This window comes from Lolium perenne, chromosome 1 (genome assembly GCF_019359855.2).
Source record: "Lolium perenne isolate Kyuss_39 chromosome 1, Kyuss_2.0, whole genome shotgun sequence".
Lineage (NCBI taxonomy): Eukaryota > Viridiplantae > Streptophyta > Magnoliopsida > Poales > Poaceae > Lolium > Lolium perenne.
The window spans coordinates 51,062,201-51,077,659 of record NC_067244.2 but is presented as its reverse complement, the minus strand read 5'-3'; the positions used below and the strand labels follow the sequence as shown (position 1 = coordinate 51,077,659).

Sequence of the window (15,459 nt, the reverse complement as noted above, 5' to 3'; positions counted from 1 at the left end):
CTGAAAAATTCGAAGACATGTTTTATCATCTCCTTAGCATGGGTAACACTAAAAATATTTCAGAGTTATTAAAACAAATTTTGGGATATACATCTCTCTTTCCAAAGAAGCTTGCTGCAACATATACATGATGAAACTTTATATCTAGGTTTAAGTTCCATTTAACTAAGAATATGTGTTTTAACTAGCGGACTTAGTGTTTCTTTGCTCATATGTTTGTTAAACTAGTATCTTATATCCAAATGTATAAATATAATTTTCATCGCAAAAAAAACCGATAAGCCGTTCCTAGTTCATATATCCAGTGGCGGAAATAACCTTGAATCTAACATTGTATTCTAATTTTGCAAACTTAGGCTATTGATAATAGATGGATTGTAACTTATTTTCAGTATCGATGTCTCCTAGTATTTCTGTTTTCTAGCAAAGAATCTAGCAAAGGCTACGAAAACAGAAATACTAGGAGACATTGATACTGAAAAGAAATTACAATCCATCTATTATCAGTAGCATAAGTTCGCAAAATTATAATACAATGTCAGGTTCAAGGTTATTTCCGCCCCTGGATATATGAACTAGGAACGGCTTATCGGATTTGATTTGGGGTGAAAATTATATTTATACATTTGGATATAAAACGCTAGTTTAACAAACATATGAGCAAAGAAATACTAAGTCCACTAGTTAAAACACATGTTCTTAGTTAAATGGAACTTAAACCTAGATATAAAGTTTCATCATGTATAAGTTGCAGAAAGCTTCTTTGGAAAGAGAGATGCATATCCCAAAATTTGTTATAATAACTCTGAAATATTTTTAATGTTACCCGTGCTAAGGAGATAATAAAACATGTCTTCGAATTTTCAGATATGCTAGGTAACCTATGGCATGTCTTTGGTTTGGTGCTGTCTGTGATATGCTGATTCTCCTAGTAAAAGGGAGGGGAGGCCCAGTCCTTCCATAAGGAAGCAAAACTATTTGTTCAATCGCTAGATGCAGCTAGTGAAAAGAAGTGGCCACATAATCATCAAACCCTACGTAGAGAAGCAAACAAATTCAAAAGGGGATAAAAAATTACCCAAGCCGTGTATCCATCCTCCACCTCGGCCTCCGGCACAACCTCCTCTTCTTTCCCCTTGCCAATATCAGCAACCACCGGCACCGCACTGACCGCGTCGCCTTCCTTAGTAACCACGAACTCCGCCTCGGCCTTCTGGTCGACAGTATCTTCCTCCGTCTTAGCGAGATCCACCAGCACCGGCGCCGCTACTCCCACCCTGCCATCCTCAGCAACCATCGCTTCCGCCTCGCCCTTCTCCAGATCCTCCCCAGCCACATCCGCAATGCCCTTCTCCAGATCTGCCACCGCCACCACCGCCTCCGCGTCGGCCTTATTCAGATCCTCCACCTCCGGCTCCTCCACGGACGGCTCAACCCCCTCCTTCTCCGCATGCAGCATCGAGGCCTCCACGGCCGCTCGGCCTCCACCTTCTCTACATGCAGCACCACCGACGCAGCCAACGCCGCCTTCCTACCCGCCTTCTCCATCGCTGGCGATCGATGCGGTCCAAGGGGGCTGCTAGGGTTTTCTGGCTAACTCTCTCTCCTCTGTTCTTTGCCGAATTGGGGGGAAATGAAAGGGACGGGGAAGGCGATGTGGCCAAGCCAACTTTCTATACACGGAGGGGACACGCCACTTTACACGTGCGCACCTGTACGATGCCACGCCATACCATACAAACCGTATAATACACCGTATGAGCTTTCTACAGGGACCACCGTACCCGCACCGAACCGGTATCGCGCGATCCAGACCATCCATGTGTTTAAACAACCAAAATTCTGGATGGAACGCACAATCGGGATATGGTCATCATCGACATCGAGCACGTTGCAGAGCAAGATGCCGCACCAGAGCAGGTAGCCATCTCCGTCCTTGAAGCCTCGCCGTCGCCGTCCTTGAAGTGCACGCAGAAGTGGGAGAGGGTCCGCGGTGCGACGAAACAGAAGGTGACGTCGACGGCTGTGCCTGCGGTCGGAGACGTACGCCTTGGTGTCTAGGAGGACCCAGTCCTGGCTGGGGGCGGTGGCGGCTTCGGGTTCTGGACTTCTGGTAGGGCAGGGACTTGGAAGGAGTAGGGGGGTAGACGGTTGAATAATTCCGCGGCGGCCATGATCGATCGATCGGGAACCTGGTGCCGGCGTCGAGATCCCTAGTTTATTTGCAGTGGAAGTGTGGGACTCGATCGTGAGATGTTCTGTTCCAACGTTTTTTTCTTTCTTCGCTTTATGATTAACCCCACATCACAGGGCTCCGATCATAAGGAACGTACTTCGTGCGCTCCAAGAACTTTGCACAGCTAGCTGACCTTCCGTAACATGAAAAGTTCAGGAGTATTTCTGTTGTATCTGCCAGTTAACATCGTTAAATCGTGGGATCGGTGCAGCAGTGTGCGCACGAGGAAACTACGTATGCAGCGGCGCACCACGGATAGTAGTACACCGTTGCCAGAAACTAGATTGAGAGTAGTAGTACTGTACTAATACAATGTTGGTACTAATATTTACACTATCATGAATGATTGGGACTTGCAAAATAGAGCAAGTTGTTTGTGAGCCAAAGCTACTACTGGCAGTTGTACTAGAGAGCAAGTCTGCCGGTCATCAATGGAAGGGATGGTTCGAGCAGGTCTGCCAAATCTCATATAGCCCATATACTATGCTAATGCAACCAAAATTTCCTATATTGTCGTGCCAAAAGCTGCACACGTCCTCAGCTTCATAGTCTGTCCTTGAAGGTCAATTCTACACTTCCAGTCCAAGTCACTTCCGTCAAGCCTGCAGACTTTGTGTGGATCTAGCCTTCTTCAGAACCAAATGTGGTTCATTTTCTTGTAGCTGCAAGGAAAGACGGTTGGGTTGAACCTATTGACAGAGAAAAATGACTGCCACCTTGCTCTAAGGATCAGAGTCGGTTGCTTCTGCTGCATCTACAACCATCTCAGAACATGAGTCCCCAGCAATGTAATCGAAGCTTTCTGGTGGTTGCTGATTTGGAGAGCCCGGGCTTGCCTCCCTTACACCAACATTGCCGTCAGAGTTTATTGTGCTTGAGGCAGGTGAGAGCGGAGGCTGCGCATCTTCCAGATCCAGGTGTTTGCCAGCCACGTTAGCCAGTACATTAATCTTAGAGAACCTAATTGTACCTTCTAGCCTGGGCTTCTTCCGAACATTCCCATCTTTAACTTTGCCGTCCAATGACCTGTGCCTCGCCATGGGTATATTTAAGGCTTCATCAGCTTCTACAGGTCTTTTGGGAGGTGGGTTGTAATCTTTGTCGCCATCAAGATCCACAAGACCACTAGATTTTGGCCTGAAAATGACAAAGACCAATGAAGCACAAGAATGAAATATGTTTAAGAGTACATAAATTACATGATTAGTACAGAGACTAGGGCATTTGTCAGCATAATCTTGATTAGGTGTTGAGATGCTTTGGATGGCTGTTCTACACATCCTGGAAAGTTTGGGCTCGATTAGGAGCCATAGTTGATTGCGTACACGTGTGGTGGCAGTATGTTTCCGCGTCATGGTAGGAGTTTGTGTTAAAGAGTCTTGATAGCTAGATTCTGGTCTTAGTTGGTGTGTAAATGTAGACGTGCTTTGTGCGACATTGAGGAAACATTAAGAAGAAAAAAAAGGAGGGCATGATACATGTGTCTGGCAAGATGAATCAGATCATCTGTTTTTGCTACTTTGGTGTGGTTGGTCCTTTGGCTACATCCAACACATTTGACAAAAGTTGCCAGGTTATTATCGATGTAAAACAGTAAAGGATAGCAAATAAATCTTAAATGATACAGCTAGTCATATCTCCAGTTGTGGAAGATGATATACCTTGCAGGGATGTGATGGGTTTCACTTCTATCACCTGGCTTAACCCATTGTTGTTGTGCTTGTGTGGTCTGCGCAGAAGAATCTTCTTCATTGCTACGGCAGAATGGAAATTTCACATTGGTCAAATAAACAATGAAACATTCAGAGTTTTAAGAAAAATGCAATATCTGCAATCCATTCGACCAAGCAACATAGAATAAGCAGCAAATGAGGAAAATAAACTTAACAGACCTGTCTGTATTGAAATAATCTTCCTCCTCTTTATCAAGACCTCTTTCCTCTGCCTTCTTTCTCATGTGACCCACACCAGTAGTTTCCTCTGTTTCAGCTCTATCCACGAACTAGCAAGAAAACAAAAATATCATCATTGTTTACGTCAATACTACATAGTATACGAATGCCTAAACTTGCTAGTGATAGAAAGTTGAAAGTGATGACAGAATGCAAGAAACAAAAATTCCAAGTCTCAAAACCTCTTGATACTTGAGTCTGAAAGCCTGAATGCTCCCTAGGTGCCCAAACTTCACAAGTTGCTTCCAAAAGGATTCCACGACATATAGAACAAGGGATTTTTTATTTTCCTGAACAAAAATATGCATCAGATGGCAAAGCCCACTGGATAATGATTTTTCTTTGCTTTCGAGAAAGATAGATATTTTCCCGTACACGGTAACATGAACACACCAATGGACAGGAGGTACCTTTCTTATGTATTCCAACAGCTCAAGAATCGTGGATTGTAGCAAGTTGTCTCTATTCCCATTTTCAACAAATGCTTCAATAATTGGTTTCAACATTTTGAGCTTGATAACATGGCTAATTAGAAGCTCATCCTACAGAACACAGGAAAATATCAACTCAAGTTGAAATATGACAAGGAAATTGCAGTTGGGATATGCTTGCTGCCTGGTACCACTTCTAGTACACTTGTACATAAAGGGCAAGTTCGACTATACAAATCAAGAGAGATTTGCTACTAGTATAAATGATTATTTACTTTGTTATAAGATATGGGGTGTATCCGTGTATGCAACACATGTAGGCGCACACAAGCCTAGGTGCAATCACTCAAGCTCACATGTGGATCATTGCATTAAGGATGAGTTAGATTTCAGTGTTCTGATACTCGACTCTTGAGAACGCGGGAATCATCACGAGTATGTTAGCAACATGTGAGTGGGTTACCTAAAAAGTTGTGTCATGTTGCAATCATTGCGTCATACATCATTCAATGGTCTAAATTGTCTAGTTTTAAGTTGGTGGTCATAGATGTAGTCAAGAAGATGGACTGGTGGCGACGCGCTAAGGGAGACACCCCCAAGCCGATGCGCAAGGGCCTTGCCTCTGCCACCCTCCTCATCCCCTGGATGGTATGGAAGCATCATAACTCATGCGTTTTTGAGGGCGTCCGGCCATCAATCCCACTCCTACTCTCCACGATCAAGGATGAGATTAGCTCATGGGCAAAGGCTGGTGCTAGGGGACTACGTGTAGTTTTGCCATCCACCTGGGATGTGCACTGATGTATCACCTGTATCGTGTAACCTTCCTCTCAGGAGGTTGTAAACCTATTCTATCTTTTCAATGAAATGAAGCGCAAAGGTCCTTTGCGTTTTCTCGAAAAAAAGAAGGATCAATAAGTTCAGTGGTGCCCAGAAGAACAGAAATATTCTTATATAGTAGTTTCCCCAGGCAAAAGAAGAACCCTCAACCATGCAGCGCTTAATTTATTTATGGGACAGAGTACACTTACATTTGTACCAATAACAGTACGCATAAAACGGACAGCTGCCACAACCAAAAACCTCTCTCTTTGATGGGTTAGACTAAGAATTTTCTCCATTGAATTGCTTTTTAAAAAGTTGACCCTGCAAGATCGAGAGCCACGTGTTAGCAAAGACACAAAAAGGAAAGTAACATGACAAAATGAACGGCTGAATAAATAAAGGAGGCTTGTATTGAGCATTACTTCATCCTGTAGGGGTGATGAACTACACAAAAGCATAAGAACTCGCAAATGTGAAGCAATATTTCAGGCTTAGCAGAATATTCTTCCACTCTTGTACCAACACCAACTGAACCAAATGTTGATCGGTCAATGCTCTTTGGAAGACAAGATGATTCTATTATATCAATCAACTTATCAAGGTACTTCTTGTCAATTAACCCCATGATGGATCTCTGCAACTGAACAGAGAAACAAAAATTACATACCACAATCTAGTTAAACAACAGCATTTGAAACATGCACTATTTTGTAATGACTACAAAGCTCATATTGGCTTCTCTAAATAAGCCCATATTGGCTATTTAAATCCAATCATAAACCAAAATGAGGATGAAAATATATACATCAGAAAGTAGAGAAGCAGAAACATGGAAAATTCAATATTATCTATCTCCAGACGAGATTCATAATACCACGGATGTGTATTGTTTAATGTCCTCAATACAAAATGCCAAAATTTCATGATATAGTTATGGCATCTTACACATTGTGTAGCCGTATCTGTGGAATATCCATCCAGCAGGATCCTTAGAATTTCCAGAAACTGCATTTCGCCACTGAAGTCAGTTACTATGCCTTTAACCTGAAATTTGACTAACTGTAAGCAGTATCGGCAAATATGCTAGAAGAGTAAGGGTTACATGCAGCCTGATAAAAATAAAACAATGATTGGTATAACTTTATGGCTCAACAACCAAGACAAGTGATAAAATTTTGAGATTGCTGGTTAAGCACAATGCTTCCGTTTCATGGCTCCGCAATCAATAAGAATATGCTATCGTTTGCAAATTGCAGAGTATAATGAACAGAAAAGAGGCAAGTGATTTGCATGGATTTGAAGGAGAAAAAATGAGAGCAGCCAGGCAAATACACGATTCAATGTCCAAATGCTCCACCACGATGTAAGATACTTGCATAGTTCACAGACGGACAGGACACATACCCACAATACCGTAAGGTCCAAAGATTTAGGGTGCATTTAGATCCAAAGCTAGATTATTTCTAGCCTTGCCTGGCCAGACTAGGTGTTTGGTAGCAGCATGTAGAACTTATAAGTATTAGCTTTGCTCAAGGCAGGAGAGCAAAATTTTCTCTGCTCTGATTGCAAGCTTGAACAGACCAAAAGTACTGGACGCAAATCCTGTAGAGAGACCAAATAAAGGGATGCTACTTACCAGAAGCCCAAGAAGAGAAATGTCTTCTCCAGAACTTTCTTCATGATTTGCGATATATGATCTCAGTAAGTTAGGATCTTGATTAAGAAAATGTAAAAGGATGTCTGTCCTGCATTTGCCCAAAAGATAGTGCAATTAGAACGACAAGAAGATACAGAAACAACCAAAGAAGTACCCATTCATTGTTCCAGAAGTTACCCAGCTGAGACAAACACTTTATCCTGACTCCGCAACATATCAGAAACTATATCAAATAAACCTCGATCTGCCAGATCCCTGAATAGAGAAACATGATTACTAAACTGCTACGACAGTATCTGATTATACACCTATAAGAAATTGTACTCCCTCCGTCTCATGAAACTTGTCTTAAATTTGTCTAAATTTGGATGTATCTAGTTACTATTTAGTGTCTATATACATCCAAATTTTGACAAAGTTACGACAAGTTTCATAGGACGGAGGGAGTACTTAAATGATGTCTAGTTCAGATTGACTTATACTGAACAAGAGGCATGTTTGCATTACATCAAAGAAGATACATATTGATCAAAACACACTAGAGGAACTGTTAAGTTTCAAGCCTCATGGGCTTGGCAGAAAAATAATGATAACAACAAGTGTGAACCGACCTAGAGGGAGAGAAAGGGGAAAAAAAGGAACATTGCCAAATAGTGGTGTACTCCTTTTATAAAATGCTGCAACAAATACCCACCAACTAATAAAGAATTTTTTTCACAATCATAAATACAGGGACGTAGGCTCACAGAGTCACAGGTCATAATATATTCAATACACTGATAACATCGACCAAATAAAGAAATTGATTCTAATGGGAAGAAAGAGAAAATACATCATCCAGATACCAACCTAGATAGTTGTATTTGTTGAGCAGGCTGCAAGCTTTTGCTGACAGTGCAAAACTCGCGCAAAAAAAAGACCTGCGAAGAACCAAATTTTGTCCATATAAATGGAATACAGAAGGAGATCCGTTGTTGAACTGATTGTACATGCACGAACCATCCTCCCCCAACCCAATACACACAAATGCTATATAATATGAATATAAAGAACTGGCAGAACAACCTAGAAATGTAGTAAGGTGCATAGTACAAACTACAAAAGAGTCACAGCCCACAATCATATCAACTCTCAAATGCTGAAGTCCAATGCTCAGCAGAGATGAAATATTTTCTAATCTAATTCACAATTATCCAGTAACAGTACAAGATGAACAAATAAACTGCTTCACCTAGGCACTAGCATCAGCAAAGGCCCACACAACACCCAGTTCACTCAAACACATCCTTGGTTCCATGGTTTTGTATCATTTCCTCCAAGTGCCAATTTCCCACGACACATCATGTTTGACCCATGACAGGAAGAAACAATCATTAACATTTCTTCTTTTCTGGCAGTTCAACAGTGGAAGCTCAATTGTTATTTCTAGCGATTAAAGGAAAAGGTCATAACATCAATATAACAATATAACTAGTAATACATTGTTCCAGGTTCTGATACAGAAGGGCGTGTCTAAAAGAAACGGGCAATATCATCAAATACTAGTTTCACCGGTTCGCTTTTTGATCCAGCAGAAATATTTGATCTCATCTTTTCAAACAGGTCTTGGATAAAATAAGGATCATCCTTCAGGAAAGAAACAACCTACAGGGGAATCATGCAATCCAACATTACAGAAGGAAATTTTGATTTAAATCATGTGAAAACTTGGAAAGTTATAACACTAACAAAAGCATTGTTCGCATGAATAATTGTGTTAAGGCTTTTCAGAGTAGCATCATCCAGTACTTTCCGCAATATAACATCCTGTAGATTACAAGATCTCAAGTTATAGTTAAGCATAAAAGTTGGCAACAGAAACCAAATAAACAGAAACTCCAGCTAGCGGATTTGCAGAGCAGCGCGGGGCGATCTGACCTTTATATAGTGTATTCTGTATGTTTGATGAATCTTTGACACCACAGAATCATTTTTAATGGGTATGGCCTATGAGGGAAAGAAAGGCTGACTAAATATTCAACTCAAACAGATTAAGATACATAAAAAATGACACTCCAGTTACCTTCTTGAGAACTGCATGATCCTTCAAGAATGCACGATGACGTTGCACAATATGAGCCTCTGGATCGTCTGCATAGGTCAGACCTCGTTGAAACGGTGAATGCAGTTTTAAAGGTATGTCATTGTGCAAACACGGCAGGAGTTTATAATTTACAGATATAGATCATAAATGAGAGGTAAAAGGTATAGTGTTTACATTCAAGGACACCAATTATGTCAAGAATAAATTCATCAGAGAGAATCTTGTCAAATATGGCAGAACTGTTCAACAATACTGTGCAATCAGAAACAACGTCAGTGGCATGCTGAAATAATCTATGGCGCTGATTATAAGCATGTACTTACTGATTGCCTTGACTAATCTGAAGATCATATGGAGACCATCCATGTCTCCTGTATCCTTGCACGTTTTGAAAAGGTTCACTATCTTGGGGAAAAAATCGCGCTGCAACATGTTGGAGAAGTATAAATAGAAAAGTTAAAGACATCACACTATACATACAGAAATACATCAAAGTTCAGAAAGCATGAGTGCAAATGCAATCTGTTGACTGTCTAGTTAGTTGCTACCTTTTCTCTTACAGGAACAAGAATCTACTGTCTTATTTTGTACTGGACAGATGGCTGATGGGTGCTGATTGCACTTACTTTGTGCAAGTATGAGAGGATTTTGCAGTGAAAATTACTGATAAAACCTGATTTTGTGACAACATAAAGTCCAAGACTTGCAAGGCACCAGCTCACTAATTAGCTGATGATACGGAAGATCTGGCACCTCCACAGCGATTGTGTATTTGGAAACGTGCAACTGCTAGCAGATTGTCAACTCCATCCTCCACGAGGCGAGCCTATGGAAGGATGGTAGGGCCCCTCGGTGCTTCGTAGCTTACCGTGCACGTGCGGCCTCCAAATGCAGCCACTGGTTGATCCTTTGTAGACGGTTTTTTGCTTTCTCTGAGTTTTTTCTTAGTTTAAGCTATTAGCCCATTTTTTCTACTCCCTCCGTCCCTAAATACTTGACGCAAATTCATTGAATTTAGACATATTTTAGCCTACATTTTTTCCTAAACCTGTGACAAGTATTTAGGGCAGGAGGGAGTAGCTTTCTTTGCTTGTTTCGGGCCCTTTGGCGTTTGCTTGTCTTTAGCATCATCTTGATGTTTTCTCTCGAATACAAAATGACACATGTTTTGATGCGTATTCGAGAAAAAAAAATCAAGACTTAAACTGCACATATTAAGGTATGTTCCCTTTTGAAAAATCCGGTTTGAAGTCATATGTAAGAGGAACGCTGCAGATATTCCTTTTAAAAACAGGTTTGTAGTTAATATTCCTGGCTCTGCGAAGAATTTTGTGGAGGCTGACAATGACTGGGAGATGAGCACCTGAATAACTGTGTAGTCTTAATCTCATCAGGCAAATGCATGATTCTTATTTCATTTTCCCCTTAGATTCTTGTGAACTTGGCGTATGTGAACAATATGTAATTTGAATAAACTATATGGTACATAGTGTGTTTACAATTAACAAAAATACTAATCATGTGTCGGCACTCCTCTTGCTGGGAAAAATCTCTCTTCGCTGCATCCGACTTGATTGTTGCGTTGAATCTACATGTATGCACCTAATTGCACAGAGAGAAATATGCTACATGGAGCATCATGACACATTTAAACAAGTCGAAGTTGATGACTTACATCTTTTGAAATTAAATCTGCGACACGCATCTTTTCCTCCATGCCACATTGCAATATAGTCTGTGCATTTTGGTGGACAATATTTCAATACTCAATATGTACAACATTGTTTGAGAAAAATGAAGCACCTAAGGGGGAGAAGCCCTTTGTACAACTGATATATAAGAAAAATATCCCATAATTTGGGACAGGGAGGGTTGAACCCTGGTGTGCTAGTTGTATAATTTCCAAAAATAAAACATTGTATAATTCATTCTAGTGGTTTGCTCCAAGCATGTTGACCAAGTTGAATCCTACAAATACATGAAGACTCCCTAATTTCCTAAATCTCTTCACTACACTCTGGAGCTTCTAATATCTGCTTGCAAAATATATAATGTTCTACTTTGGGAAACCAGAAATATATTATCAAATTCAGCATCACGAAAACATTCAATGTTAAAAAAATTACATGGAAAGAGCACTGAAGGTAGATTGCACCTTTAAAATAGCAGAAAGACTGGACAACTCAAGAGGAGGAAGTTCCTTCAATTCAGCATTAACAGAACTTAAGGACTTATCTGCAGGTAAAGCAATAGTTGATTGATATTTTGAGCCTTCCAAGTGATCAGGTCACAAAAATATATTCTCAGTTGAGAAGTAAATATAAGAACGTAAGTTTTCAGATTTAAGACCGTGAAATCGAATATAATTCAATCAGGCCACCAAATAATCTACTCAAGGATTAAGCGGAGTTCTTGGGACTGTTGGACCAAAACTCCATAATGGAAAATAGTTCCGATAACTCAGTACATAATCTTAGCAGTGCGATAGAGATTACACGCACATAATGCACCACAACAACCAACAGCCAGTTATAAAGATTACTTTGATCCAAAGTTTATCAAGTAAATATAGAGCATATGTTGCATGTGAGAGGAATAAGTAGTTACCTACCATGCAAAAGCGAACCTCTTGAGGGTACTAGAGATTTCAGTGCTGGCTTTGGACCAGCAGCATGAGCTGCAGGACATGGCGAAGTAATTAATTACAAGGACGTGTGAGAAAAGCCAGACAAAAACCAACTGATTTCACAAACTCACAGCGAAGGATCTTAGATTGTAGGTCTTCCCGTATATTAGACATGTTCTCCCTACATAAAGCCCTCACAATGTAAAGCAGACATGACTAAGTTGCTGAAGGAACAGAGCAATAACACCAATTATCAATGAATCACCATATGTATGAGCATCCTTCAGCTTCTTGGAAGCTCAGAGCTAATTCTAGTGCCTTTTCAGGATCCCTCCATGAGATGATTGTTTCTGCCAAAGAAATGGGCAAAACAGTTGTGTTAGGGAAAGAAATGGCTATCAAAAAGGATAACATGCCAGTTCACCTTCTTGTTTCCTGTAGATATCATCAGGAGTGATTTTGTGAAGCAGTAGGGTGTCATTATCCTCTTCATCCACAACAGCCAGAACAAGTTCTCTTGACCCCTAAGTCAGAAAAAGGTTGACAAACTGAATGTTAAATGACAAACAGCAACACTTGAAATGAAAGATCTTGTTGCCACCCACTGCTTCATGTCTTACTTTTTTTCAGAAATAAAGAAACCGAAAGCACAGGGTAATGCCATATAAGGAAGCAAGTGACCCACTGAATCACTTGCGGTTATGCTAATAACTCAGTTCTCACTTAATCAGTGGTCCATTTTGCGTACATACTTAAAAAATATATCAAGCGCACATGGGATGGGTCAATGGATGCCATCAACAAAATAGGAAAACTAAACTTTAAATAAGACTATCGAGAAAGAAATAAAATCGAGTAATCATGTGAACAATGGCATCTACATCACCACATGATTGTAGAAAATTAAATTATGTGGGTATCAGCAGAAACGCCATATATGACTAATATCAATGCAGCTTTCATTTTAGTGAAGGATGACCGATCATGAGAGCAAGAGGTTTGAATTAATAAAATCATGGAAGAGTAGTCAAAGCATACCTCTATATAGTCAATGGTCACGTGACCCGTTCCCTGATCATCCCACTTCCCATTATCTTTTAACCGGTACACTTTGACACGCTGGAGCAATTCATTAAAATGTCAAAAATGCATAAATAAGAAGTATAGTTAAGATAATAAGTAGATTAACAGTTACAAGCAGAGCATATTGCACACGGGTTCCTAGTAAAATATGGGTAGGATACGAATATAGTCATGCTAAGGTACTTGTAAATTCATTACCACAACAATTTAAAATTACAGTTGAAACACAATGCAGAAAACAATAAAGTTGTGCACCATCATAATTCCCCCATGCTGATCTACAAATTACTGTAATATGACGCTGCAAAATTCATGATTAGGAATTTTGAACACACCACAAGCTGTCTGGAAAAATACATATCAGTAATATCTAAAGATACTCAACCAACAGGCACTAGAACGTTTACTGTTGGGGCCCTCCCTTACAGTTTCCTGATAGAAAACAAGCACTAACACGCATATAAATTCCATTAAGACAACTGTGATCGTGAGCACAGCCCACAGAGACTAAGGCTCAAACATGGGCAGTGAGCACACACCCACGCCTTCAGCCAACAGGGTGACACTCAGTTCGCTATATCAGCAAATACAATAGCATAACCTCTCGTCTGTCCAAAATAAATGTAGTTTGCAACTTATTGTAACATAATACAGAAACTTCATGCCAAGAACCCATAACAAGGGACAGAAAATGATTAAGCTACATCCTGAAAATGGTTTGTAACTGAACCAGACAGATAGCAGATGGCCTGAATCCCTTATTCTAACCCATTTACCGATGCACGGCTGTGCTGCGCACCAGTGCTGTAGCACTCATATACTCTATAACATGAAGTTTGGCCTTGTACATTGTAGTTATCCCAACACAGACAACGGGACACCAGGCTAACTAGCTGATATTAGACAAAATCTGATAGTTCATGCAACACAAGCAGTTGAATATGGTATAGCCTCCAAGTAAGGAGCTCAAAATCATCAAAGAAAGCACGTTACATACTATTACCCAGTTGCTTAAGATATTAAGCAGGAAATCTCCCTTGTTAATGCAAAACTCCACAGCAGCAATAGGGTTTGTGTAAATCCATACTTTGCAGCATAGTGAACACATTAGCTGAAGTTTGAAAATGAAACAAAATGTCTTGTGTAAAAAAATATTCAGCAAATCCGTGCTACAGCGTTCTTATAGATAACTGCATTTACATGAATGAACTGGACAAGTGAAATACTTATGGTACACTCCTATATCGTAGTTGTGCCTTTTTTTTAAACGAATGTATGTGCCAATTAGCAAGAGGTATTCGCTTGTAGGACTTAGCATAACGATATTATCCTGAATTTCTCCGGCCATCCGTGCGCTCGAGAAATCCCGAAGACTACGCCCACTATGCACAGTCCCGGACACGAACATCAAATTACCACCTCCCGGTTCCGGAGCACCATCCTCGTCAAACCCAGGGCAAACGCGGCCTCTGGAAACACCGGGCACCTCGAAATGGTATCACACCTCACGGGAGCTTCGACGACAGCCCGCGCGCGCCCAAGGCCGCGAAACCGAAAGCGCGGGCGGGCGCGCGCGCGCCTACGAACTGCCGCGAGCGAGCGGATCTACCGCGCCAACACGGCGCTAGAGGCTTCTAGAGACATCGGGGAGGGGCGGCGATCGGGAGGAGCTCACCTTCATGGTGGTGTGCACCGCCTTGCCTTGCCACGCGCCATCCTTCCGGCCCCGGCCCGGCTTCTCCCCCATCGCTGGAGCTGGAGACCCCGCGCGCGCCCCACGGGTGGGCGGCATCTGGAATCGTGCCGCGGCTAGAGGCGAGAGGTGGCTGGAGGCGAAACCCTAGCCGGCATTGGCGAGCGAGCTCCCTTCCTCTTCACCTCCCTCTTCTCCCTCGCTTCGCGGGGTTCTTCTCTCCGCCTTTCTCCTGTCGCCCCCTCGTATTTTTCCTTTCTATATACTTCTAGTGCGGTTTTTCTCGCGGAATGGAAAACTGCGAGGTCAGAAGAGGGAAATGGGAGTCTCGGATATTTATGGGCGGAAATTTCTTATGGGCGCGTTTCCCGTGAACCGAAATGAAATAAAGAGACAGAATAACTCAACAAGATAGGAGTACCCAGCAATTTTGTGTACTTTTTTTTAAAGAATAACAATTTTGTGTACTGGATAGGGCACAAAAAGCAGATATAGGACACCTGTTTTTTTTTTTCAAACGATCCACATGGGATCGAAACGAAAACATGAGCACAAAGGGCACCAACATCCAATCAAGGTTTAGAAAGGAAAAAAAGGCCGCCTACTGCTAGAATTCATAAACACGAAAAGGGTGATCCAGTTGCCGATGCTACCAAACGAAGAAGGGTGTCCGCTCTAGTTTGGATGGCAGCTGCATCAGTAGGATTGTGTAAACCTGCCCCGTAATTCATAAAGACATCAGAAATGCCTTGAAAATATCCAAAGGTTGAAATGTCCATAGATATGAATGAAAAAATAACATAAGTTCACATATATAGAAAGCGATAATATATATGAACATATATATATATGTAGAGGGAAGAAAATGTACCA

The 15,459-nt window shown here is 41.3% G+C and overlaps 1 protein-coding gene across 3 annotated transcripts; it reads right to left on the bottom strand.

Annotated features, from left to right (window-relative positions):
- Positions 1-2,492: 2,492 nt before the first annotated feature.
- On the bottom strand, positions 2,493-14,976 carry LOC127291775 (uncharacterized). 3 transcript variants are annotated; one of them, XM_051321105.2, is made up of 25 exons: positions 14,569-14,976; positions 12,849-12,929; positions 12,235-12,334; positions 12,076-12,160; positions 11,942-11,991; positions 11,796-11,861; positions 11,340-11,419; positions 10,860-10,919; positions 9,508-9,607; positions 9,359-9,436; positions 9,164-9,231; positions 9,019-9,087; positions 8,830-8,907; positions 8,653-8,745; positions 7,951-8,021; positions 7,279-7,356; positions 7,081-7,189; positions 6,390-6,449; positions 5,867-6,084; positions 5,651-5,765; positions 4,599-4,730; positions 4,371-4,478; positions 4,129-4,238; positions 3,898-3,990; positions 2,493-3,373 (listed from the first exon to the last, which is right to left on the bottom strand). In XM_051321105.2, the coding sequence occupies exons 1-25, from the start codon at positions 14,683-14,685 to the stop codon at positions 2,959-2,961; spliced, it is 2,634 nt and encodes an 877-aa protein (XP_051177065.1). In that variant the 5' UTR covers positions 14,686-14,976; the 3' UTR covers positions 2,493-2,958. The 3 variants fall into 3 exon arrangements, with proteins under 3 accessions (XP_051177065.1, XP_051177057.1, XP_051177071.1); XM_051321097.2 differs by having other exon boundaries at positions 6,390-6,488; positions 14,569-14,975; XM_051321111.1 differs by lacking the exons at positions 12,076-12,160; positions 12,235-12,334; positions 12,849-12,929; positions 14,569-14,976 and having other exon boundaries at positions 6,390-6,488; positions 11,792-11,861.
- Between the last annotated feature and the right edge of the window lie 483 nt (positions 14,977-15,459).